The following is a 25585-nucleotide window of genomic DNA, read 5'->3' on the forward strand; positions in this document are numbered from 1 at the left end:
TGCAACTTTCTTCTGAATAATCAGCATTTCCCTCTCCTCCTTCCCTTCCCTCCCACCCAATTTCCATATCCTATCTGGTAACTATGATCATACTCTTTCCTTCCTGCAAGGAAGCATATGAAGTGCCTCCTTCAAGGCTGACACAAATGGCACTCCATGAATCACAGGAAAGGTTTGTGTAGCAAGTAACTGTCATTCTCCTCCCATGGCCAAAATGAATCATATCCACAACATAAAGAAACTACAGTGACCTAAATATTTTTTATTTTTTTTTAGGGGAAGAGAAGTGCATTATTAAATACCAAGAGAGCTGTATTAATGCTGTCTTTCCTAACAGTTAAAGAAAGCTTTAGGTAAAGAATAATAATATTGCATGCAACTTGAGAGATGCATTAAAATAAAGCTCAAAGTGGTGGAACACAGCTCAGGCAAGAGGGATATTAACTACATCCTGCCCCACATTCTTCATGTACTGACCGTTCCACCCATCCACCAGCTTGCTTTAAGTCTCGGTGCTATTCACTGCTGTTTCCTTGCTGCTGTTCTTTCATGCACAGGAAGTGTGTTCTACACACTGGGAAACTGCTGAATGTGTCACTAACACACGGTCACAGCCTGCCCTTGGAGGCACTACGGACATACAGACAGATCCGAAGGACTGCATACAGGTCAGTGGTTGTCCACAGATAGATCTGAAGGACTTTACAAAGGTCAGTGGTTGTTCATACCCTATTTCTGCTCATTGACAGATTAACTAGAGTCCACTTTCTATCTGCAGTCCAATCCATACTCCAGGGCGCTGAGAGCTAAGAGGAAATCTATGTTGTTCCCAGCCACTCACCTTCCCATCTCCTAAACAAGATTTAAGAGAAAACTTACTTTACAGGCTATTCTATTTGCCTTTTAAAAACCTTTATTGTTCCACATTACACACAGCAATAACCTGCTGTGCAAGGCTCCTCAGCTTTCCCTTCCTCTAAGGAGCTAAGAGCACTTCTGCCCCTCCCTGGTAAGGAGCAGATGCAAGGCAGAGCTTGGCTGCACAGGATGAGAAGCTGTGGGTGATTCTATGGGAATGTAAAGTTTTACAGCTCACCAAAGCAGGGATCCCAGCACCTTCAATGTTTCTTTGCACATAAATTAATCAGAACACACCATTTGACCTGATCTTATTAGGGAACAAGAAATTAGAAAAAAAAAAGACTTGCTTCTCCTCACCACCATTACACAACTCATTCTCACAAATCTCACCAACCCCTTAGTTTAACACCACTATAGTATCAAAAAAGGATCAAAATTTAATAATTACATCAGGGCTTTGAACAATTCAAAAGGCATTGTCTGTTATCCATTCTCCAAGCCCTGCTGCTGCTTTTATTTCAGTTGTGAGGACACCAGTGGAGATTCACGGTAAAGAGATTCAAGGCACTGACTCTCTTCCAGCAGACAGTGGGCACAATGACTGGTGAATACCCTCCGGCCAGACTCCAGCTACAAAGCCAGCTTACTCTCCAAAGTAATCAAACCGTGCACTCTGCAGGCCAACAACCCAGCTTAACACCAAAATCAAATGCTTTGCAAGTGCAAGTGCTGTACCAGTGCCTTTCTGTTATCTAATCAAAATTTATCCTAATCTTATTTCTAATTCATATCTAAGGAATGCATTCCAAACTATCTGCATATGCTTTTAGCTACTGCCACAAAATACCATCGAAGTTGCATATTGTAGTTGTCTCCTTGTTATCTACACTAAATATGTTGAGTTTAGTAAGCATTTCTTCCCAAGTCATTACCCTCACCACTCAGAGATTACACATTTTGCAATATTACATTTTTTACTCACAGAAAGGCCAGTCCAAGGCCATAATTTCATTTTCAAAGGCCCATGTGCATCATGTTAAAATTATCTGGATGAATATGCAGAGTTCATGTTATAAATTCCAGCTTGCATGATTTTATGATCTCTTATTATAATGGAAATTAGGGATATTATTCTGAAAAGTCTCCCTACATATTAAAGAACAAAGTTACATAAAGTGACAACCAAGAGTTCAATTTCTCGTTTCTGAAGAGACCAAACTGATCACGTTGAGGTGCCTTACTGCTGATTTAAACCATAATCAATCAGGGCTGAGTTATGTATCATGAACCCACAGTGTTAAAACAGAAGTTGCAATAACAGGATAGAGTCAAGTCAGCACTGATTTAATACTTCCTATACTAACACTAATGTAAAATCTATCCAAAAAACTTGCATTTCCTTCTCATATCTGAGTTCATATTTACTTTAGCTCCCTGTATACATCCACAAGTTTGCAAAATTTCTAAAGATTTTTCACAACTACCTCTTTCTCTGCAAATCAGTATTTGCTTATTTAGGGTATTACAGGTGCCCTGCAGCCAGGGCACAGCAATCCAAATAAGCATTCACTTCCACCACAGACTATCTTAAACACAAAATATTCTGGAATACCATGAAATTACAGAAAGGTTCTAAACTTGGAAGTATAACAGTACTTAAAATAAATGCTTAAGCACAGACAACGTGGATTAACATAAATACACACATACTGCCATACATTTATAGTATTGTCTAACAAAAGTCAAACTTTCAAATTTAAAGAAAACAGGACATGTCAGTTCTACTTCTTGCACTACATATTAGTTTGCTTTGAAATTCAAGGCCTAACGCTGTTTTTCCCATCTTTTGAGGCAAAAGACTAATGGTATACCATTTGCCCCCAAATTTTGACTGTAGATTTCAGACTTTTAAAACATTTAAAACAAAAACATCAGTCACTTGAGCCATTAGCAACAGCGGTAGTAGGCCTTTGTCTTCATATGCACCAGCAGCAGATAAAATACACACTTTGCCAGCAGGTTTCAAGTTTCTGCTGACAGCGGATGAATACAAGCTCCCCACTTGATTGTTCCATCTTCTGGTGGAGAACATACATTCTCAATTCAGGATACAGCTAAGCATTTTTGCTGCCATTTTTCCTTCATTTTGAAAACCAAAAGTGTTATGACTCCACTCTGCACTGCCAGTTTTGGTCTACTCAAAACTGTTGATAATTCAAATTGGATCTTGAAAAAAACTTTCAACCAACCCACATTCTTTAAGAATAGATTCACAACATTCTTGGAGAAGACAGTAGCAGGATGTCCCTCTAATGTCTGGATGCTCAGTAGTGAGAGGATACAAACCTGTGTAGGAGACCACTGTCTTATTTCCCTCCCCTGTCTACATAGGCATGAACCTGACGTGGTATTCCAGGCTACATAGACCAGGAAGAACCTAAACAGGAGATTGCTTCTGCAGCACTGAGGGTACATCTTTGCTTTTTCTCCTGCAGATACATGGACAGCTTCTCAGAAAACTCTCACGGAAGAAAATTTCTTTCAAAATCTCATCTCCCTGAGCTATAACATATTTAACCTATGTGACACACTTAACATATGTAACGTATCAGGCTGCAAAAACAGCAGAACGCTAATACAGAAAATTCTAAACTAAAAGAAATTAGAAGCCATACAAAGAAACAGCAAAAGACTGGAGAATACCCATTTCATCTCCTGAGAGCAGGTATCCTCACACAGAGAAATGGTTGAAAGTAGAATGTCCAAAAAATATCTTTGGAGCCCTCTGGAAAGGGAACTAACCATTGCAGTTCATAAGAGAAGAAAAATTATTACTGATTAGAGGGCCAACAACCATACAGGGAATGGCAACTGGTGGAGTAAAGGGGAATTTGAGGCAGTAATTGCAAAATTTCCCTCCATGTAACAGGCAGTTCTTTAGCCAGGCCTAATGAAACCTCCAGCTTCTCAGGAAATGCCTTAACTGGGTCATAGAGTATTTGAAGCTGTATTTCTCCCCATTTCCTAATGAAGCCATTCTGCTGCATAGAAAGCTTTCATATACACAGACCTAGAGACAGAGCATGCAGGAATGGTTTTACAGATCATTCACCTTCACCTAGATACCAGGACTCCACTGAAAGGCAAGTATGTCTCACAAGATGAAATGTCATGAATGACAGAAAGAGAAACCTACACTAGGTGGGTGGCCCTGCTTGTGCAGGGGGGTTGGACAAAACAACCTCTAGAGCTCCCTTCCAACCTCAGCCAGTCTGGGTTTCTATAACATTCCTCAATATCCAACAGCTTCATCTCTAAACTATTCTTCTGGAAGATGGTTAAAAGTGAGTTCGAGTCCTCTCAAGCAAAGAAGGAAGTTGAATATGAGTTTCTGGTATTCTATCAAAGAAAAAAATCTGAGTAGAAGAAGTGACAAGAGTGTGTGAGGCAGAACTTGTAAAGGAAAGACCAGCACAGGACACAGACTGCACCAGAACTATTGCCTGTGAATGGTTTTTAAAGTTTCATCTTATTTTCTATTTGGGTTCTGTAAGAAACTGCAAATCAAACTGCAATACTTGGATTTAGGTCAAGCATTTTCCTGTACCTGAGTAAAGTCTTTTGAGGTTTTATTTGGAAAGGAAAGGGCTGTACTTTTCAGTCTGGATTTAAACATTTGTTTTATTCAGCAAGTAACGGGTGTCTGGTAGATTACAGACTACACCTGATGAAAACTCCCTTGTCTTGTATTACAAACCATTTCCCTGTAGGCTATGACAGTCTGAAATGGAAAGAGTCGAGGGTCAGTGGCCCAGGAGGCTCCTGTGAATCCCATGGAAATGAAACCCAAGTACTTTGTATTGTAGAGAGTGAGAATTTCAAAGAAACAGACCAGACAGGGTCTGAACACCCACCTTGAAACATCTCAGTTGCTGAATGCCCAGTTTGAAACGTCTCAGGGGGCCAGCATTTCCATCGAGTGGGTGTTGCACACATTCTGAAGAGAGTCATCTCAGAGTGGGCACAGAGAAACTGAGGCACCCAGAATCACTAACCACTTTTGAAAATAACTATATTATTCTATAATAATCATGAAACTTTTGCTCAACATGAAACTCCCTTAAACTCCATTGCCAGCTGAACTAGGCCAACAGTGCTTTTGAAAGCAACTTCCTTACAGTACTTTTTTCCCCAAGCCTACCAGGGGAAGGCTAAAAAGTCATAATGATCCCAGCTTAGACTTGAGAGCAGTAACAAAGATCTATCTTACCAGATATTTCTGCCACAGTACCCAAACAGACTGCAATGTAAAGCATGGCAATGCCTCTGAACACCAATTGACAATATATTGAGCTAATGAAATAAACAGGCTCTCACGTACGAGTTTGATTTAGCTCTGATATGTGCTGACGTGCTTTGCTGTATAAAATCCGAAGTAAATATTATTCAACACAAATAGAGATTGTTTAATTTAGGCTGAGGCACATAAATAATACAAAGACATCAACTAATGTCTCATAGAAGTAAACAGACTTTGCTACAAAACAGAAAGAGAAAAATAGTCTTTGTGTATCTACATATTTTTTGCTACTGTAACTTGATGGCACTTACAGCACCAAGACATGAAGACAGGTAGTATGTACAATTTCCCCAAACAAGAATGGGCTTTTGTTTGACTAAATACTAAAGCCCATACAACTCCCAGACTACTTCCCTCCATTCAGACAAAGAGACCAGTACTTGAACAGCACCTCTTTTCTCCTTACTGAATTCCAAGGTCATTGTGAGGTTAATCTTTATTTTACCAATCAACACCTACTTAATTCTGCAGAAAGACCAATTTAAAGTTAACCAAGACAGTGTAACTAGTAAGCAGAAGCACTGAAAGAAGGATAAAGCATTTACAGGATGCAACAGTTTTGAGAAGCAACTTAAGATCTCCACTCTCCTAATTCTACACCAGTTCCCTGGCATTACTATGATATCCACCCAGAATTACTGTTCTCCCTTCAGCACATGAGTAAATCAGCATTCCTCAAAGCTAGCTACAGCCATAAGTCCAAGAAGAACAAAACGACAAGCAGCAAGAAAACACCAAGACTCAGGTTCATGTACATTTTCTTTGCAACAAAGTAAGTTTCACAGGTCATTTCCCCAGGCACTCATCCTTGCTGTTCCTCTTATGTTCCTCCTCTGCTGTCCATCAGCTAGAATAATATGATTTTTCATAGGGTCACACCATAAACTGGATTAATGAAACAATTCAAGATAAAAATAGCAATCTGTCCTCCAAATCCAAACCAAAATACAAAACCCCAAAACCATGATATTGCAGTAATGGAATCTGAAGTGCAGATATTTAAATAGTTGCACCAGTACAATTGAGGGGGTGGCAAACTGTAGCAGAGTGGAGATGGGGGGGGAATTTTTCCTAAGTCAACTTGTTTGCCAAGAAAAAGATACAGGAATCACACCTGTATTTTCAGAGTAAGCACAAGGCATATGTTACCTTCACCCAGAAATCTGACCAATCTCTCATAAAATAAATAACAAACCTCCCCCATGTTTTCCTAAATATATATATATTTTACATATATATGTAATACATACATACATACACACACACACACACACACACACACACATACATATCCCTCTCTTCTCAGTGGATTTCAACATATGATGAAATTAAGGCTGAAAACAACATTCACTAATAATTTTAATGGGAAATGATTTTCCTATGACTAACAAAAAGTTTCTTCCCTGTGGAGGCACGGGCACGTCTGCACCACACAAAAGAGCGTGGTTTGGAGCCCCGAGCTGCTGCTGACCTTGCCTTCCTAAAACAAGAGATAGGAGGGTTGGAAATATTTAAAAATAAGGGGGTTAGTGCTGTCCTCCTTCTACCCACTTTCTCCTCTCAGAACTTGATATGGTAACATTAGAATTTGGTCAAAAATTTCCTTGAAATATTTTCTCTCATAAGGAACAGTGAAATATTTGTTAAGGTGCCGTAATTGCTACTCTTTGATCCCTCTGAACACTTTTTAAAATTGATATTCCACATTAAATATTTTATTTCAAGACTTTTAATGTGTCTTTACAATTCTATAAAAGGCTCACAGACTGCTTTATATCTATGGTTCCCCCTGGAAATTAATGTGAGCAAAGTAATTTTTTTTATTATTATTATTCCAGCAAGTTCAATTCTAACTTGTTAGATCTTTTTTTAAGCACAATTTCTTCTGTTTTACACAAGATCTCTACTGGCACATTATGAATTCTACAGAGATAATCCATGCACTTTTGTTTACAAGTCAACTGTATTAATGCTTTCTGTTGCCAAAAAACAATTCTTCTCATATTTTAAATTGCACTGACAGGTGAAAAACAAATATTTTAGTGTGAAGTGCAACTCTGTCTCTAATAAAAGGCATGATTGTTATTAGCCAGCAGTAAACAGTACCAATTAGGTTTTTCACAAGAAAAACTTTGCTTGTGCTAATTAATCTATTATATTTCTCAGAGAAGCTCGTTCAAAGTTTACTTTCATTAAACTAAATACAGTAATTATGTAGAATTTCCTTCATTTGGGGAAATGGGATGGAAAGACTTTTCAGAAACAAAAAAATCAGTAAAGATAGGAAAACAAACCCTTTTCACTCAAGACCTTCACAATTCTCAGAAACATTTACTTCTCTCTCCAGAACTGGAGGCAGTCTAGCTCAGAGCTAACAAACCCTCATCAGAGATTATCTAATCAAGTGTGATGTTTCAGTAAATGTTAAAGCAGTAGAACACGTATCAAACAGGAAGGTAAGACTAAGACAATACCCTCACATCAAGGCAATCCATCATTGTCTTATTTCAGCTCAGTTCAGAGGTCATAGTTACATTAACACACACAAAAAAACCCCAAGAGAATCCAAAATAAGTTTCCACAACCAACTGCAACAGCTTCACACAGACACAAATGAACACTCATCAAGCACTCAAATGTTAACATTACTGACCCAAAATGAAACAGATGGGGGGGGTGGAATGCCAGAAAATGTCTGGGTTTTAAATGCCCAGTATTTTGATTACATACTTACAAACATATTTTTTTTTCTCTGAACCCACTATAGTCTCCCAGTCTATATTTCTGCTTCTGCAACCCTTGGCATTACTGACTTCAGAATTCAGAGAAGGTGATCAGTAGCTCCAGACAGAGCACCACTGCTCTCTCACTTAACTACCCAGGGCACTGGCTATACTGCAGCTGAGCAGCTCGGGGTGGAAAAACAATCCAGTTTTATAGGCAGCTTTTTAGACAGATCTGGACAGCAGGCAACTCCACATTTAAACCACTGAATAAAGCAATGAAGTGTCTCACAACAGGGCTCACAGTAGTTCACATACATAAAGAAATAAACCACAGATAAATCAGATTCATAATATAGAGCTGACAATGGAAAATTTGGGTTTTTTTAATTCAGAAACACTGATTTGATAGATTATCAGAAATGTGAAAGTTAGTGGAAATTGATATGAGTATCATCTCCAAAGTTAATTGTTTGCTGAAAATGTAGATACTAGAGCTGACAGACAAAACACAACCAAGGTTAAACAAAAGGGAGTCTGGAAAACTAGTGTCTCATGCAAGCAAAGGTCAAGTGATGTTCCCCACATAAAACATCCAATTCAGATGAATCACGTATGGATATTCCACTCCAAGTGCTAACCATGCCGCAATACTACAGCTAGGACTTTCAGAGCCCATAATTCCTCAAAGTGACCAAAAAACCCTCAAAACCCCAACACAAAAAAAACAAGCTACAACGTAATCCTCCTTCACAGACAAGGCAAAGGCAAAGACTGTACACAAACTGCAAGCATAATGAAAACCAGCATTTCTTTCTGCCTCTAGCAGGCTTCCTTTGCATAAAACCTCTTCTGTGAATTGGCAGATCTCCCCTCTTTGGCATGAATTGCTGGTATGTGGCATTCATTCTGTTGCTTGCATGCTGGCAAGTGACAGAGCTAAATCTTTCCATTGCTGGAATTTCATTTCCCACAAAGCTCATACAAAAAAATTTGTCCTACTATGAGAAGCTGCTACTTTGTTATCATGTGGAAAATGCACATCTCTGTGCAACAAAAGGGCAATGCAAGTCTGTATTGCCTGGGTCTCTCACACATGCACAAATATTTATGATTTTGAGAGGAAACAGGAATTTATTTGATGGCTTACAGTCTAGCACAGATAATGGTCTCTCAGCATGTTTTTTAGATAACGCTGTTATCTTTGTCCGTACTAGGAAAGAAGGAGCATTGAGGGGCCTTACAGCTTTTAAGGGGGTAGTTTAGAAAAAAGACAGAAATAAACTGAAAATTGAATGTGGAAATATTCTGTAACTAGATAGGAAGTAGAAGGCTCCCTCCGTTCTGGTAAACTACCACAGACATTGCGTTACTAAAATAAATTCAATTCAGAACCATAGGACTATGCTTGAGATTTGTGTAGCTGACACGTACTGGCTGAGACAATTTTCTCCCCTTTATACTGATACGCTTTTGAATCTTATTTAAAATCTGTTTTTCTATAAAAGTGACTAGGCCAAGTCTCTACACTGAAGTATATTATCTTGATTATCTTGAGACATCAGGACAGACTACACGCCTCCAACAAAGCATGGATATAAACTAAAAATACCAAAAAAATATAGAATTTGAATAAGTTATGGCATACCTAATTCCCTCAAAAACAGCTGTGAATTAGATCCACACCCACAAGTAATAAACTTCAAAAAATAAAAAGTCCTGTGAAAATGTCACATTAATCTACCCATACAGTAAAAAGTCTATTCACCCACTGCTTACTAAGATGATTAGTAAGGAAATCACAAGTTAAACTTTATTCATCTGCTTAAGAAAAATAGGAAAGAGGTTGCAAGGTTGATTTAACTCAGAAGATATTATTGTCACTTGACATTTACATGCAATGTATAATTCCATTCCCACTTACAGTCTGGGGAAAGCCTGTTAAAATTACTTCCTTAATGTGCGAACACTTCTTTGAATTGTGTTCTTTTCATCTGCCACCTTCTCCTTAAGCCAGCTGGCTCCTTTTGTTAAGTCTTTTTTAATAAGAAAGTTCATTACACGTAATTTATGGTGCAGCTTGAGATTGTCAGTGCTGGTCTGAAATACTGCACATGCATATTTCTGAGTGCTCTGTAACATTTGTTGATAATGTCAAAAAGGCAAGGAGGGTCTTTGCATATGCCCAACAACTCCAGCACAAGATTAATCAGAACAACCACATCTACCTTCTCATTTTCATCCACATGAACTAGTCCTCCTTCAATTTATATGCCAGACTACTCTTCCTATTTGTAAAAGCAACACCTTTGTGGAAACTACAGAAGTTGCTCACATGGGAAACACCATAAGGAAGGCATTCAAATATCTTCTGTCATCTAGAGAACAATGAGCATATTATCCTGCTTAATCCTTTTGCTGTGCCTTTCTTATTTCTTACTTCTCCTTGTCCTTCATTACACATTTCTTTCCCACTTGCCCTTCTCCCCTTCTCTTCCTCCTAATCCAGTTCCCCTATTCCCACTCTTTTTTTCCCCTGAGCACTTGCTAGACCACTTTTTGATTCTTTCTCTACGAGCAAGTGATATCTCCCCAGTGATCACAATCTTTGGGGGTCACCTCTTACTTTCTCCCATCCCTTTATATAATAGCAGCTCTAACAGACTCGTGGCTGTTGATTGTCTTTTACTGGCATAAAGATCCACTGACACACAAAAAAACCCCAAACTGAAACAACAATAACAAAAAGGGCATAAGCTCACCAGTCATTAATAGTAACTGCTATGTGGTGCACAGTTTGGGAACTAACCCAACGCAAACAATGCCTGAGGGTGGCTGGGGCAGCAGTGTGTGACAGCAGGTTACTTGGTTACTACATGCCCTGCACAGAAGGCTGTGCTGTGTGATGCTCATTGTGAATGTCCCACCCTTGTTCAATGTCTAAGAGGGGTAGAGGGATTGTTCTATTTTTTCCTTTTTTATAAAAAAATGGGCTGACTGTATGCCAACAGCTTTGCAGATGCATCCCTATCTTCAATGGCACAGAGTGTAAAATTTGGGCAAAGGCTCATTCTAGACCAACAAGCATGAGACTAAATACTACTAATTTTCCTTCAATAAGCTCTTTCAATATTTCAAAGAAAGAGTAATACGAAGTACTTATGTCTGGAAAGTAGAACTTACATGAAGACTGACTAAAGTAACTCAACTTCTGAAGTCAAATAAGAGATGCTAAAGGTGATTTGTTCATGATCTACCACTACTATCCTGAAGATTTCTGAACATGTGGGGCTCTTTGATTATCAGACAGAAATATAAGATCCAGTGCCTGAAAACTGAAACAAGAAAGAAAACACTGTTTATTTGGAGATAGAATGCATTCTTCAATTGACCTTTTGCTGAACTGCGAGTTTCGCTGTAAATTTTCTTTCCATAAGCAGTTTTAGTAGCACATTTTTGAAGCAGTCTAAAATTTTCTCTCTTCACATAATATTCTTTATCATGCCACTAATAAACGTCAGACTACCCTCCTGTAGACATGGCTGTGGGTCCACTCATAAATTTCATAAAAGTGCAAATCCTCACTTAGTGCCCTGTGTATATTACAGTGGTTCAAACCACTTCATATCACCCATAATGGCTCTTGGAGTTGTGATACTTCCTATTTGTCAGTTCACAAAAGGTAAAGATGACATATTTGCGAGGCTGTTGTCTTCTGATGCCTTTTACTTCTCCTGTACACATATTTTTCCTGGCTACCTATCTCCTGCTTTATCCAATCACCTACCACCATTACAGACAACTCACGTGATTGTTAGACTCTTGCAATGTAATTTCCCCAAGCACAGAAGGCATAAGCAAAAACAGAAGTGAATATCTAGACAGGAATTTGAGATAATTCATACATCCTCCCATAACACTCCTGACATCTTTTTTTATAGAAGGGAAACTCATGCCTTGTGAACTTCAATAACTTGCTCAAGGCCACAGTGTGAAGCCAGTTTGAAAGCACAGTTATTCCTGGCCTCAAGGACTCAGCAAAATCAGGCTCAAGAGTATCTCAGTTGTTTTATCTCTTTCATATAATGCTATTATGTGTTCCTTGCTCTTTTTCAAAGAAAATGGGCAAGAAAATGAGAAGGCAAGCAAAATAATCTGTGAAAATTATAATAAAAAATATTTTAAAACTCCAATTCAGACCACCAACCTCTGCCTGTCCTCCAAAGGATAGTATTTTTCATGGGTCTCAGTGTCAGTAATAAGGAACACACAAGTTTTACATATGATTCTGACTGATAAAAAAAACATTCCCCTTTAAATTCCTGGAATTTAATCAGTACATATTATAATCTTCACTCTTCACTAGAGTGTCAGTGTGCTATATAACATCAGTGTAAATTTCATAAAACATGTCATAAAACCCAGATTCGAGTCAGAGTGACTTTTTTCTTTTTTTTAATCTGAAAGTATTAAAAACTTCTTATAATTAATTCTATGTTCACTGGCAAAAAAACACTTATTTGAGTATCAAAAAAACAGAAAGGCAAAAACCAATCACAAGTTCTTAAATTCTTGAACAGAAGAACAAAGAAGAGAAAGGAAAAGAAAGGGAATTTTTTTTAAAAAGAAGTGTCTTGTGTCTAATTGGAAAGGGATCAGGATGAAGTTCAGAATGATCATGTCTACATAAGGGCTTCTTTCGTGTTTTGACCAAACACCGAGAACATGTCAGCACAATGCCTACTTTTCATCCAGTTAAACCTTTTCCTAATGGAAAGAATCAAGAAAAGAAATACAATTGCTTTATATCCTTAATCTTTCTAAATGCTGCCAACCCCAGATTTTTTCCTACTCTTGTGGGTTCCTCCTCCCTCCCTAGTTATTTAGGCACACAATTAGATCACTGAAAGCTAAATACTGATCTACTTAAATTGATAAAAATTAAAGCTTTCAGAGTGGGTTCTTCAAAGGCCACACTACTTTCTATATATATCATATGCCTCTACATTTAAGCAGGAGTTAGCGGTATTTTCTTATTGCCACATTTCTGTGGCAGAAATATGATGATAAGAAAATGACAGATTAATACACTACAGAGAATATTTTCATACAGTAAATTACTGAGATAAAATATTCCTCTCTGGCTTTTGTTCAAAGAGGCTGATTTATCTTTGTGCTAAAGAGCCCACACAAGACCTCTGCAGTACTTCATAGTATTTCAAAGCTGGAACAGACCATTAGGATCATTCTATTCTGATCTCATGCACAGCAGAGGCCAAAGAACCTCACCCAGCAATTTCAAGCCTATAACTTACAGCTGTAAGCTCACTCATTCTCTCAAGGTTAACATCACTAGAGCACAGAGGGTCTCCAAAAAGGTCTATACAGCATTTAAATCCCACTTATTATCTATTTTGAAGACTACTGAGATTTTATGAGGTCTAGGACACAGAGAAATTTATACTGACTACGGGTACATGAGGTAACCCACCAGGTGACTGCAAATCTCCCTAACTCACAAAGACCTTTGGGGGAGAAAATTACACACTGGCTTAGAAAAATATGTTAGAGAACAGAATATGCACACATACATATGCATGTGTGTATTTGACATCAGACACTATGTAAATACCATCTACCAAAACCTGAGAAAAAAAATTGTCCAGTTTTCATCTGAGCACTCATAAGAGTTCTGACAAAAGCTGAGACTGTCCAGCATACGATCTGTTCAGGTGCAAGCTGTCAGTACACTTCCATGAGAATGCACTAAAGACAGTTATTCAGCAAGCTAGCTGTAAATCAAGACTGGATTTCACTCTGAATGATACTCTCTAGTTCAACCACAACATGCCATGTACAAAATGCAACGATCCGTATTGATCGGGTAATACAAATTCTCTTTATCTCTATTAGTCTTAATCTTCCGTTTATATTTTATTCTTACTAAATGCAGGAGTACAGTGATATGGCACCAACACCTCTAAATCCATTCCAGGAGGGAGTTTCGTAGTGCCACAGCAGGTGAAGGAGCCAGGGCTCGATCTGCAGGAAAGGCTTTGCTGCCACCTAAAGGGCCTCTATTTGCTTCAAACTGCGAAAGTTGAGGAACAAAGATACTTGGATGGACTCAGCTTACTGAGTGCCCACACCAGAAAGAGCTAGCAGAACAAAGTATGCTGCTTAATATAGCTGCTTTCCCCTCACTGCACTGTGTTCTTCTTGCAGTCAAAATTCCAGCTAGGAAATAGTAACAACCACACATATTTGTTTCTTCCCACTTTGTAAGATTACAGACTACAGTCAGGGTGGTTTTGTATAAATATAAAAGAACACAAATCTTTCATTACAAGTCATATTTTTCCAGATTTTGAAACAAGGCACATGTCCAAATTCTCCTTTTTCAGACAGCTTCTTTGAAGAACAGCTTCCAGAATCAACCAGTGTATTCCAGCAATGGAAATTCCATCAGTGCTGGCTATAAATCTTGTAAGTAAACAGAGGTAAGACAAAAAATTATTCCAACCCTCTCTTCTCCAAATTTTTATATTGACTGCAGAACATAGCACACAAAATATAATTTTTTGTCTTCAGAAAAGCATTTCACAAGAACCCAACCAGGCCTTTTTGTTTCAAAGAATAAAATTACTTAAAGAAAAAATACTTAAAATGTGACACCATTTACCTACCTACTTCAAGAAAAACATATCTTTCTCACTGTTAGCTGAAAGGTTAAATACCTGTAAAACAGTACAAGAAGCACAATGCAATAGAAGAGAAGCATAAGATTAAAAGAGCATTTTTCCTAAAAGGATTAATCTTAAGCAAGGGATTTGAAGGAAAACAAAATTAGAATTTTTGAGAAAGGGAATCTGAAACATTTTATCTCACATACCACAAAATACAAGTTTACCTTAAACAACAGGAAAAGAACTTTCCCAAGAAGAAAGATGTAATTTTGGTGCCTACACTGAGTTTGTGCATGTCACCAATTAGTACCACAGACACTGGTATAGCAACAAAGCAGACCAGCTTCTGGCAGATAAAAGCCTGAGGTTAGAAAAAAACTTCCTCTGTGAACAGCTTGGTATTATGAGGGAATTCTTGCAGCTTCACAGGAAGCATCTGGTAGAGGCTAACACAGAAGGATGAACTTCATGAATCATTGGCCTCTCTTCATTTTCTACAGTACCTTCTCACATAGCTAGAAAATATTTTCATACAGCAAGTGTCAGTGAAAAGCTATTTATCTCCAGGATGGCCCTTGACATTCTACACTTACATTCTCTAACAAAAGAAAATAAACATAGAAAACCTACACTTAAGATTCTCCAACTAGAAAAAAACCTGTACTCCTTCAGTGCATATAAAACCATTTGCTATTTGCTTCTCATTACCACCTTCACAGATTTATGGGCTTCCAAGGGAAAAACAAGGTCTGATTTCTCATGCAGAGTCCCTGCACCACAGGCCACAGCTTTGACCACTATGAGGCCACTATGAGGTGGAGAGCAACCTGACAAAACCACCGTTCACATGCAATGGAAGGCAAGACGTGCAAGAAGACATCTTGACACGGCTTCTCTTCCCTGAACAAGAACAGGACAGCGAGACAAAGTTTATCCTGCTCATTTCCTGAGTCAGAGAACCTTCATGCTCACACCACTTCTCAAGGAGGTTGTAAAGTGTCATTCCAGCCTATATGCTATAGCCCATTCTTGGGGCAAGTATCTTACGTTTTGATTATTTTTATGAAGCACAATGATCTCTAACACCATGAAAGTTAACAGAGCACGAAAATTTTAGAAGCACAGGTGTCAGGAGGTTAGTTTCTGGATCCCAAAACAATCCCATCGTAGTCATTTCATGCACAAGAACTTTGCCAACATTAAGAGTCGTGTTATGGTATGGTACTGCAGGAATCCTGCATTTGAATTTTCAATGAAAAATAAACTGGGGGGGGAGGGGAAGAACAAAAAAAACAAATTAACAAAAACATTTTATATTCCAACAGAGCTACAGAGTCCATCTCTACACTGGAGTTTGCACCATTCCAAACAGGAGACATTTTAGGTCAATGACAGAGAAACTTCCATGGAAAGGTCCTCTGCTCTGAGAGATGAACAAACTTAGAATGTTCATGTATGTTATGCATTGCTGCAATGGGTTTAGAAAGTCACTGCAAAGAATAGTGGATATTCCATAGAAACTCATGAACCAAGTGTCTATTAAAAGGCTGCCAATAATTTAATAAAACTAGGCTAATCACCATGTCTCTATGGTCTAGGCTCCTTCCTATGTCAACAAGGGTCGGAAAGGTTTAGAGTCATTCCTATTAAAACCATTCTAAAAGAGTAGTGAGAGAAATCAAAGTGATGTGGGTAATCTCATAGAGTTAAATCCACATGAAAAGACTAGACAATCACCAGCCATATGAAGTTCAACAAAAGAAAGTACTGGATTCTGCACCCGGGATGGGGCAACCCTTGATGTTCGTACAGACTGTGGAATGAGACAGTGGTACACACAGTGCCACAGAAAGGGACCTGGGGGTCCTGGTCAATGGCAAATTGAATATGAGTCAGCAGTGCCCTGGCGGCCAGGAGGGCCAACCGTGTCCGGGAGGGCACCAGGCAAAGCATCACCAGCCGGTCAAGGGAGGGGATTGTCCCTCTCTGCTCTGCACTGGGACAGCCTTACCTTGAATATTGTGGCAGTTTTGGACACTACAATATAAGAAAGATATTAAGCTCTTAGAAAGTGTCCAAAGCAGGGCAGCAAAGATGGCGAAGGGGAAGCCTTGAGGGGAAGCCATATGAGGAGCAGCTGAGATCACTTGGTCTGTTCAGCCTGGAGGAGACTGAGGGGAGACCTCATTGCAGTTACAACTTCCTTATGAGGGGAAGAGGAGGGGTAGACACTGATCTCTTCTCTCTGGTGACCAGTGACAGGACTCGAGGGAATGGCCTGAAGTTGTGTCAGGGGAGGTTCAGGTTGTATATTAGAAAAAGGTTCTTCACTCAGATGGTGGTTGGGCACTGGAACAGGCTCCCAGGGAAGTGGTCACAGCTCCAAGCCTGACAGAGTTCAAGAAGTGTTTGGAGGATACTCTCAGGCACATGGTGTGACTCTTGGGGATGGTCCTGTGCAGGGCCAGGAGTTGGACTCAATGATCCCTGTAGGTCCCTTCCAACATAGTATATACTCTGATTCTGTGATTATCAACTACTGTTTAGCTCGTATTGAACAGGCATGATGACACAAGTGGATCCCAACCAATCTGGAGATAAGAAAGTCAGAAAAAGCAGGACATTGCACATGTGAGATGCAGTGCAGCACACATGAAGAAAAGCACAGAGACAGCTCTGGGACAAGGGGAACAGACAAATGGGATAAGCAGCTGGAATTGAGGTAAACTCTGCTGGCGGAGGGAGCACATTATGCAATAAGCAGATAGGAAAAGTCAGAGATGTAACTCTAACTTAATCTGGGGTACATGCCAAAGAATCCTATCACTAACATTATTAAGACCCACGAGTCTGTTCTGTACATAAGGGTGAGCAGAAAAATCCTTTAAAGCATGGAAACAAAGAGGAATTCTCATATGGACCCTGACAGTGCTACAGGAAGATCACTGCCATGTAATACAGATGGCAAACAGGCATGGGGAGCAGATGACCATGACATTTAAGGGCAAGTTTTTGAAGAAAAAGAAAAGTAGCTAATTTTTTTTCCCCAAATAAGATTAGAGGTCAGTTGCAGTAACTGCTTCCCACACAGCTATTCTACACTTTAGGGCCTCCATACTTGGCAGTGAGAATGTGATGTGTGGTTGGAATAATTCCAGACATCAAGGAAGCATCTTGCCTTCTAGCAGAAAACCCATTATCTGTCCACGCTTTAAAATGCTTTTCAGAAGTTTTATGCTAAGAAATTTTTATCATCTTGTCTGTATTTAGCATACTCTCAAGACCTTCCAATTATTTCCCATTTGTACCAGGCAATCCTCCTAGTCCCACATAATTTGGGCTCCAATCAAGACAAAAGTAACACATCCTCAAAGGACAGGTGCTGGAATGAAAGCCTGGGGATGACCATGAGTTAGCCTTCTTCATTACGACATCCACAGCTCTCTGTACTTTACAGTCCCATATTCTTGAGAAAGTTCTGCTCCTTTCTCGCAAAAAGTCAGATAAAACTGCCATCCTCAGCAAGCTGACCAAATTCACAGCCAAAAGCTGGGAATAGATGTCTGTCATGGATACACTAGACCTACCCTTGGCCAGCACATTCCTACCATTATCAGTCCATCAGTCAACACATATAGCAGGTTTCACTAATTCCAAAAACAGAGGAAAAGACTGTTCATTCCAGTATTTGACATGGATGTCCAGCAGTGCTTTCTAACTCTGTGGAACTACTTTGAGGAGTCTAAGTAAAGACAATTCAGCAACCAAAAGAAGTTAAATTAGCAATGCAAACAGCTGCTCCTCCGTGTGCAGAGGTGTCAAGACGGGGCTTAAAGGTCTCAGAGCATTACAGTTGAGAGACATTGCTGAACAAGTGTTTGTGACAAGAGACTTAATGAATTCTTTTTTCAATCACACTACTAAAGCTCAAAAGTAGATTGAGGCTAAATTTAGGAAGATGCAAATTATAGTAGAACTAAAATGCTTTTACTTGCATTATAAATGATTTTGAACAGTGTCACCTTCAAATTCTCAAACCTATTAGGACTCCAGTCCAGAAAAGGATATAAGCATGTGCTTAAGCTTTACAATATACAGACCCTCCAAATGCTGGTGGACCACTCAAGAATATCAGTGTATCCTTTCCTTCAGTATTTTGTTAGGTTGGGCCACAGTACATCCAAGAGTGTTTTGAGCACAGTTGGGAGATATTGAAACCAACTGTGCACAGTCGGTTTTTCTGCTTACATGGGCTTTTTATATAGTAACATTTTAAAATGTTTCTATACCACAATGGTGTTCTTTAAAGAGAAGAATACAACCTTTAGACAATGTCAGTAGCTAAAGATAATCAGCAAAAAGACTGAGAAGGGCAAAAGACTTATATTTCTTTTTAACTCATTAAATAAAATGAGTTTTTAAATTGGCTGTTTCCCTTTGATACTCAGTTTGGTGAAATTAATTTTCACCTCTAGAAAGAGAACCTTAATCCCTACAGGATCTTTTAAAATTTTGTCTCTGTCAGTGCATGCTCACAACACACCATCGATGCTCAATGCTAAAAGTCAGCAGGGTATCAATGGACAGTGACCTTCCCAAAAATCTTCGCTCGCGAAGACTGGCCATTATTATTATTATTATTATTATATTATTATTATCAATGGACAGGGAGGTCTTAATCGACAATTTAACTTCATGGACATCAACAAAATCACTTAAAAAATAAAAGGTTTTTAGGATCAGATGCATTAAAATTATTCTGCACCTAAATTAGTAGCAGTCAACAGAAATTGCCTTATTTTTCTAGAGACTGTACAAGTTCATAAATGAGCAATGTCTGACCTGAATATTTAATACAAGCAATTTCTTTTCATAAATCTACACAGGACTAGAACAAAATAAACCTTTAATAAATACATTTAATAGTAAATGTTTTCAGGATTTGGCTTGTAGAGAATAGGAATAGAGGAAACAGAGATCACTCACTGCACTAACTTTGCCTGCTTTTTAGTTATTTATCTTTAGATGTAAATGTAATTTTTCTCATGTACTTGCTATGAAAAATTTCATTACTGTTCCCAAAAACAGCATTATCCAGTATGAAAGACCAAAGGAACAAAATATATCCACAGAAAAAGTGCCTGTAAGCTAAAATAAACAGTTACAACAGAATCCGTTGCTTCTACAAAGCCTGGCAATAAAACCTGTCAGAAGCTGGACAGTTAAATTTTGCAAAGCGAATTAAAGCAAATTGCCAATAGGACAGCAACGAAAAAACAGAAATATATTATCTAATTCTTTCTAAAAATTAAATTAGTATTTTGCCTCAGAACATAAGGCAAAGGAGGATGGATGAGTAACAACTCTAGAAACAAAAATCACCACATATGAGCTGTAGGTAAGAGCTGAACAGTAAAGTCCAGTAGATCAGATGATGCTAATTCTAAAACACCAAAGCATATCTTGCCACAGAAACCCAGTATCTTTCCTGATGGCACTCTGTAAAGAGCACAAGAACTTGAAGTCCAAGTGGAGTAGTCAGGGGAATGAAAACCAAACCTTACAAAAGTAACTGTAACAATGACCACAGGTATTTCCTTGGGAGTAATCTTCTCCTTTCAAAATAGAATGCTAATTATGGCCCTTTTGGTTACTACATTAAGTGGACAAAGTATTGTCAAGGTTGTAATTAAAGATTAATGTTTCAGAAGGAGGTATGCGAGGAAGAGGTATTTTCTAAGAGTACAAAGCACAGACTTACAGATGCAGACCTGCACAGTGGAGCTGACTCTCAATAGGAACGCAACAGGGGCTTCTACTGAAACGTGAAACCACTCAAATCTTTTAACTTTTGTATAAATAAGTTCTGTGGTACCGGGGAGGAAAGAATTGAATACATTCAGTGTTTTTCCGTGCACTGCTTATGGCAAAGTAGGAGAGAGGGTGACTGCTAAAGCAGAGAGGAAACACAACTGGTTACACGAGTTTTACTTCAAAGGGAATCCCCAGCTGTCTGTTCACACAAGCTTTCTATTTCCTCTACCCACTAGAAATGACATGTCTCTGACAAGAGTATGGATAAAAAGGTCAAAGGAGAGAGAACTACCACACTAGACAAAGAGAAAAACATTCATCTTGATTGCACATAATACTTGGCTTAGATGAGTGAAAGATTTATAATGAGCAGCAAAACTTTCATTTTGGAGGATTCTTGTTCTCTGTTCTCCACTCTTAACTAAAAATACCAGGGTTTTGGAGCTTTAAAGTTTTTTTTCCTAGTGAAAACATTATCACAGATCTAAGATAGAGAAATGGGTCACCTAGTGTTTGTCTTTGAAAAGTAGCTTTGTAGTGCCCCTTATACTGTGAAATAGCAATGACAAAACTGTTAGTAGTGATTCCAGATTTAATGCACCCCCTGCAAAATGTCCAAATTGAAGCACTCTAAAGGGGTCTGATTTTCAGCAGGGACAGCATTTAATAAAACTGCATCCCCTAACAGGTGTCTCAAGCTTTGTTCTCAAAATCTCTACCATTATTTTAATATATCTTGCCCTAAACATCAAATAAAACACAACGCAAAGAAGCAGCATGAGAATGAAAAGTCATTTTATTCACCCACTTAAGAGGCCCTCTCCATCTCATTCAACAACATTAAAGTTTCTAGAAAACTGTAGGGTAAAACCAACTGGAACACAATTAGTCTTCAGTGTTACAAAAGCAGGGACAATGTTTTCCTGGTATTTACATTTTCACTGAATTTATCATTTAAGACAGTGAAATGATTGGAATGAAAACAGCCTGGCCTAGCCAGAGGAGCTACAGCTCCTATAATGAAGATAGATATTGACAGTAACTAAGTCAAAATACGTAGGTCTACAACTCATCTGTCAGATTCAGGATATAATACAAGAAAGAATATACTTACTGAAACTTTCCACAAGGTCTAAGGCAGTCTTAGTAGCAATATCCATTCCAGAGTTGATGAAGGACTGGGAGTTCTTCAACGAAGAAAGAGCAGTATCAATTATGTTGAACGGGATTTTTGCACCACCTGACATCTTGAAATTGTTACTCTAGAAATAACAGGGACAACATTTTAAACACAGTTTAAAATGAAAAGAATTTGGGAGAAAAACATAAGTATAGCTAACCATAAAGCAGTGTCAACAGAAGCACTGAAACATCAGGGAGCAGGAATGAAAACTTAGCTCCCAAGATGTCAGTAATTTCAGTGAAACTGCAATTCACCACAGGTTTTCAATTCACCTCCTATTCAATATTAAGCAAAACTACACACCACAAAGCAACTGGCAGTTTTCACCTATTGCTCATTCCTATTGCTAAACAACAATGAAGTTCAAACTCAGTGATTATGTCTGCTTGAAAATTACTGTTCTATTTCAGGTCCAAAAGAAGATCCAAAGAAGCCAACTTGCCCAAAAATGTGTCTGTGTTTTCTAGGCATATTATCAACTAGACTAGAAAGAAATATGATTTCTTGCATTCAATTCGGCCTCACCAGCAGTTGGCCCTTGGAAAAAATAATCTGACAAAAGACCACTTTATTAAGAATGTACTTAACAGTAAAACATCTAGAATCATAGAATCATAGAATCGATTGGGTTGGAAAAGACCTCCGAGATCATCGAGTCCAACCCTTGGTCCAAATCCAGTCCATTTACTAGATCATGGCACTCAGTGCCACGTCCAGTCTGCGTTTAAAAATCTCCAGGGATGGTGAATCCACCACCTCTCTGGGCAGCCCATTCCAATGCCTGATCACTCTCTCTGTAAAGAATTTTCTCCTGATATCCAACTTAAATTTCCCCTGGTGGAGCTTAAGCCCGTGCCCCCTAATATCTAGCAATATTTTTAAATAAAAGCCCACGTTACAAATGCTGTCTACTTCCCCCAAGGATGCTACAAACTTTTAGTATTCATATTCCATTACCAAAAAATAAAGTCACACAGGTACCATGTTTATCTTCCTTACCACCCTCTGGTTTTCCAGTACACATCCACAACCTACAGCCTTGTGGGGATTAACTGCTCCTCCTCTGTCATTAATACAACCTTCAAGTGGTTTTGTTTATGCTGTGCCTATCCACACTGCTCACATCTGTTGGTTTCTTCTCAGAAATCCCAACTTCTGCTCTTCCTTCTTCATGCTTTGCCATAACTCACTCAGACATGTAGCTACTGTGAGAAACATGAACTTGGTGTGTAGTATTTTATACTTCACGTTGTAGATTAGAAAAATTCTGGTTCAGCTTTAGATACACCAGAAAAAAAAGAAAAACACAAGAAACAAAAAGTCTTAGATAGACAGAAATAGTGCATTAGTCCATATAAAGAATAACTAATATGTTCAACAACTATATTGAGATGCTGTTGGGTGAAATAGAGAGCAGAATCCACAACCAAATTTGGGGTATACCAGAAGTTTTATCTGAACAGTACACAAAGTAACAAGGGGATAAGTTGTTCCATCAACAGCAGCCTTTGACAGGCTATAATCCAACAGCAATCTGGAAAACATCTAAATAGAAAGTACAATGCTTTGCTCAAGATTTGCATACCTTAAGCTGTATCTCCCTCTACTGCTTTCCCTGAGACTCCAGAATTACATGTTGTACTCACCCTAACCCGAACAACATTGCCACATTCCTCACCAATACCATACAGACTATGAGACTAAATACCTGCTGTCATGCTCTCTTCTCTCCTAATGTTTATTTCTTGTCCTTTTTTTCCATTTATAAATTGTGCTTAGCCAGTCAATACTATCTTTTAGTACACCATCTTTAGGTCATGTGCTTCCAGCAACATTTTAACAACAGCCCAACTTCATCACAACTTGAACTGCTTCATTACATATAAATTACCTTCCTCTCTATTCCCTTCTAAAGGTGCATCTTGCCACAGAGGAGGGAGCAGGCTTCAACAATAGCTCTAGTTATGTCAGCTCATACTCTCCCTGCCAAAAGACAGTGATAGCTATTATTAGAGATCTTCGTATCTGTCAAACTGACAACAGAAGACAAGGAAAAAGTTCCTTATGGAACTCCTTGAAAGTACAGAAAAAGGATGCTCTTAAAGATTTAATAACCAATGCCTTCACCTGGTACTTTTTTTTTTTTTTAAGTACCAGTTTGCCATCTTAGCAAGACTGTATAGAATCTCTGTGATCAAACATACACTATTAAATAGTCACATAAAATCATGCGAGCAGCTTTATCTTGCTGGGCCCAATTAGTGTATCAAAGTCAACAGTCAACAATTCCCTTCCTGAACTTAGTAAATCTCACTGAGAAAGCCTGCTGTTCTTTTGGATTTTTCACAGATACACGCTGTGAAAGCAGGAATCTGAAAAAAAAAACAACAGTGAAGTTAAAAAGGCTCCTTCATTCTTTTGACATTTGTGGAAGCACTGAGTAAACTACACAGGAGCAGAAGTTACTGGTCACAATATTAAATCACTCTAGTACATTGGTATTTTCATCTATTTTGTCTTTGGAAAGTAGTCTCTTGGATGGATTTTCCTTTTTTTGCTTTTTTAATAAAATATTATTTTTCTTAGAAACTGCTTAGGATCCTGTAATGCCCCTGCCCACTCAACGAGTTTAGGGGAAGGTAGTTGGATTTGCCCTGGGCGGTGTGCAGGAGAAGCAATCAAATTCTCAGAGGGTTCAATAACAACTTTTACTTGTAAACTTTAGAACATTTGAGTAGAATAAGGTACTTGGCAACTTTGAAAACATCCAGACAAAGTAAGGCACTTTGCAAACTTTAAATCAGCAAATTTTAGCTTATCCAGACAAAACAAAGCACTTACTGGAATTTTGTGGTCTGCCTTACAACGTATTTTGAGAAGAAAGTAGGAGAAGAAAGTGAGAGAAAGAAAAGGGAAAGGTAGATAGTCACCACCCAAGGATCCGGCATGGTCTCAGCAGCTTCTAAAGCCAGGGCAATGGACCACGTTTGGCACAGTGTCACCATCGTTTCACCTGCCCCAGTTTGCCATTTTGGGGCTTACAGCAGGCCAGCCCTGTTCCCCCACCACTTTCCAACTTGGTTTTTTTGAGCCAGTCAACTGTTCCTCCACTCTCCTACATCAAAGATTTCACTCCTGGATTTTCTAAGTGAACTCTTCAGCTTCAGTTTGCAGCTGTCCAATCTGCCTCCCGAGGAAAGATCACGTTCCTCACTCGATTGGGTTCCACAGCAATGTTTTTAAGGCACTCTTTTTTGCCATGAAGGTCTTCAATGGGTGCATCAATGAAGCACTCATAATTTGCAAGCTCCAGACCCTGCATTTCTGAAAAATACAATCAGCAAACTCAGCGCTGAAAAGGAGTCCAAGTGAGACTAACAAGGCCACTTTTTCTTCTTTCAACAAGTGATCAAATGGTCCAGACAAGATAAAGCAAAAAAACTTACAGTGTCTATTTTGTCCCTTAAATATTTGAGCAAATGTTCTAAACTCTCTACGCTTCAACTCCCCAAGAGATTAAAAAAAAAAAAAAAAAGTTACTTCTGTAACACCAGCTCTACCGGTGACAAGTGCCCACCGAGCACCAGGGTCAGTGTCCACCCCCGGGCACACTCGGTGACCCGCTGCCACGGGGAGACGATGCTTCCCTGCCACGAGGGTGGGAACAGCGCCCGCCGGGCTGGAAGCTCCGCTGTCCCAGCCCTGTCCCTGCCCTACCCCGTCCATGGGCAGTCACGCACAGGGGATGGGAAGGGGCCGGCGGGGGCAGCCGCCCTCGCCAGCAGCCGCTGCTCACCTGGTCCCAGCCGTGGCGGCCCGAAGGTGCTGCTGTCCCGGGCGGCCCCTGGCAGCGGCGGCGGACCCGCCGGGCACCGGGGCAGGCGGAATCGCCTCATCAGCCGGCGCCGTCATGTGACGGGAGTGCTCGGCCGCGTCGCACGGAGCGCCGCCGCCTCCC

General features: G+C 39.2%; 1 protein-coding gene across 5 annotated transcripts in view; it reads right to left on the reverse strand.

The window, feature by feature from the left end:
- NSMCE2 (NSE2 (MMS21) homolog, SMC5-SMC6 complex SUMO ligase) overlaps window positions 1–25516 on the reverse strand; it is a 132889-nt gene extending 107373 nt beyond the window's left edge. For 2 of the 5 annotated variants that reach the window (XM_064645086.1, XM_064645095.1), the window contains exons 1-4: window positions 25424–25506; window positions 23519–23610; window positions 22751–22903; window positions 21559–21706 (exon numbers count right to left, since the gene is read on the reverse strand). In XM_064645086.1, coding sequence (XP_064501156.1) covers window positions 21559–21706; window positions 22751–22810 — 208 coding nt within the window. In that variant the 5' untranslated portion in view covers window positions 22811–22903; window positions 23519–23610; window positions 25424–25506. Of the gene's footprint in view, window positions 1–21558; window positions 21707–22626; window positions 22904–23518; window positions 23611–25423 lie in introns of those variants that run through there. The other 3 variants (XM_064645121.1, XM_064645111.1, XM_064645102.1) reach the window with 3 other exon arrangements.
- Between the last annotated feature and the right edge of the window lie 69 nt (window positions 25517–25585).

This window comes from Pseudopipra pipra, chromosome 1 (assembly GCF_036250125.1).
Source record: "Pseudopipra pipra isolate bDixPip1 chromosome 1, bDixPip1.hap1, whole genome shotgun sequence".
Classification (NCBI taxonomy): domain Eukaryota; kingdom Metazoa; phylum Chordata; class Aves; order Passeriformes; family Pipridae; genus Pseudopipra; species Pseudopipra pipra.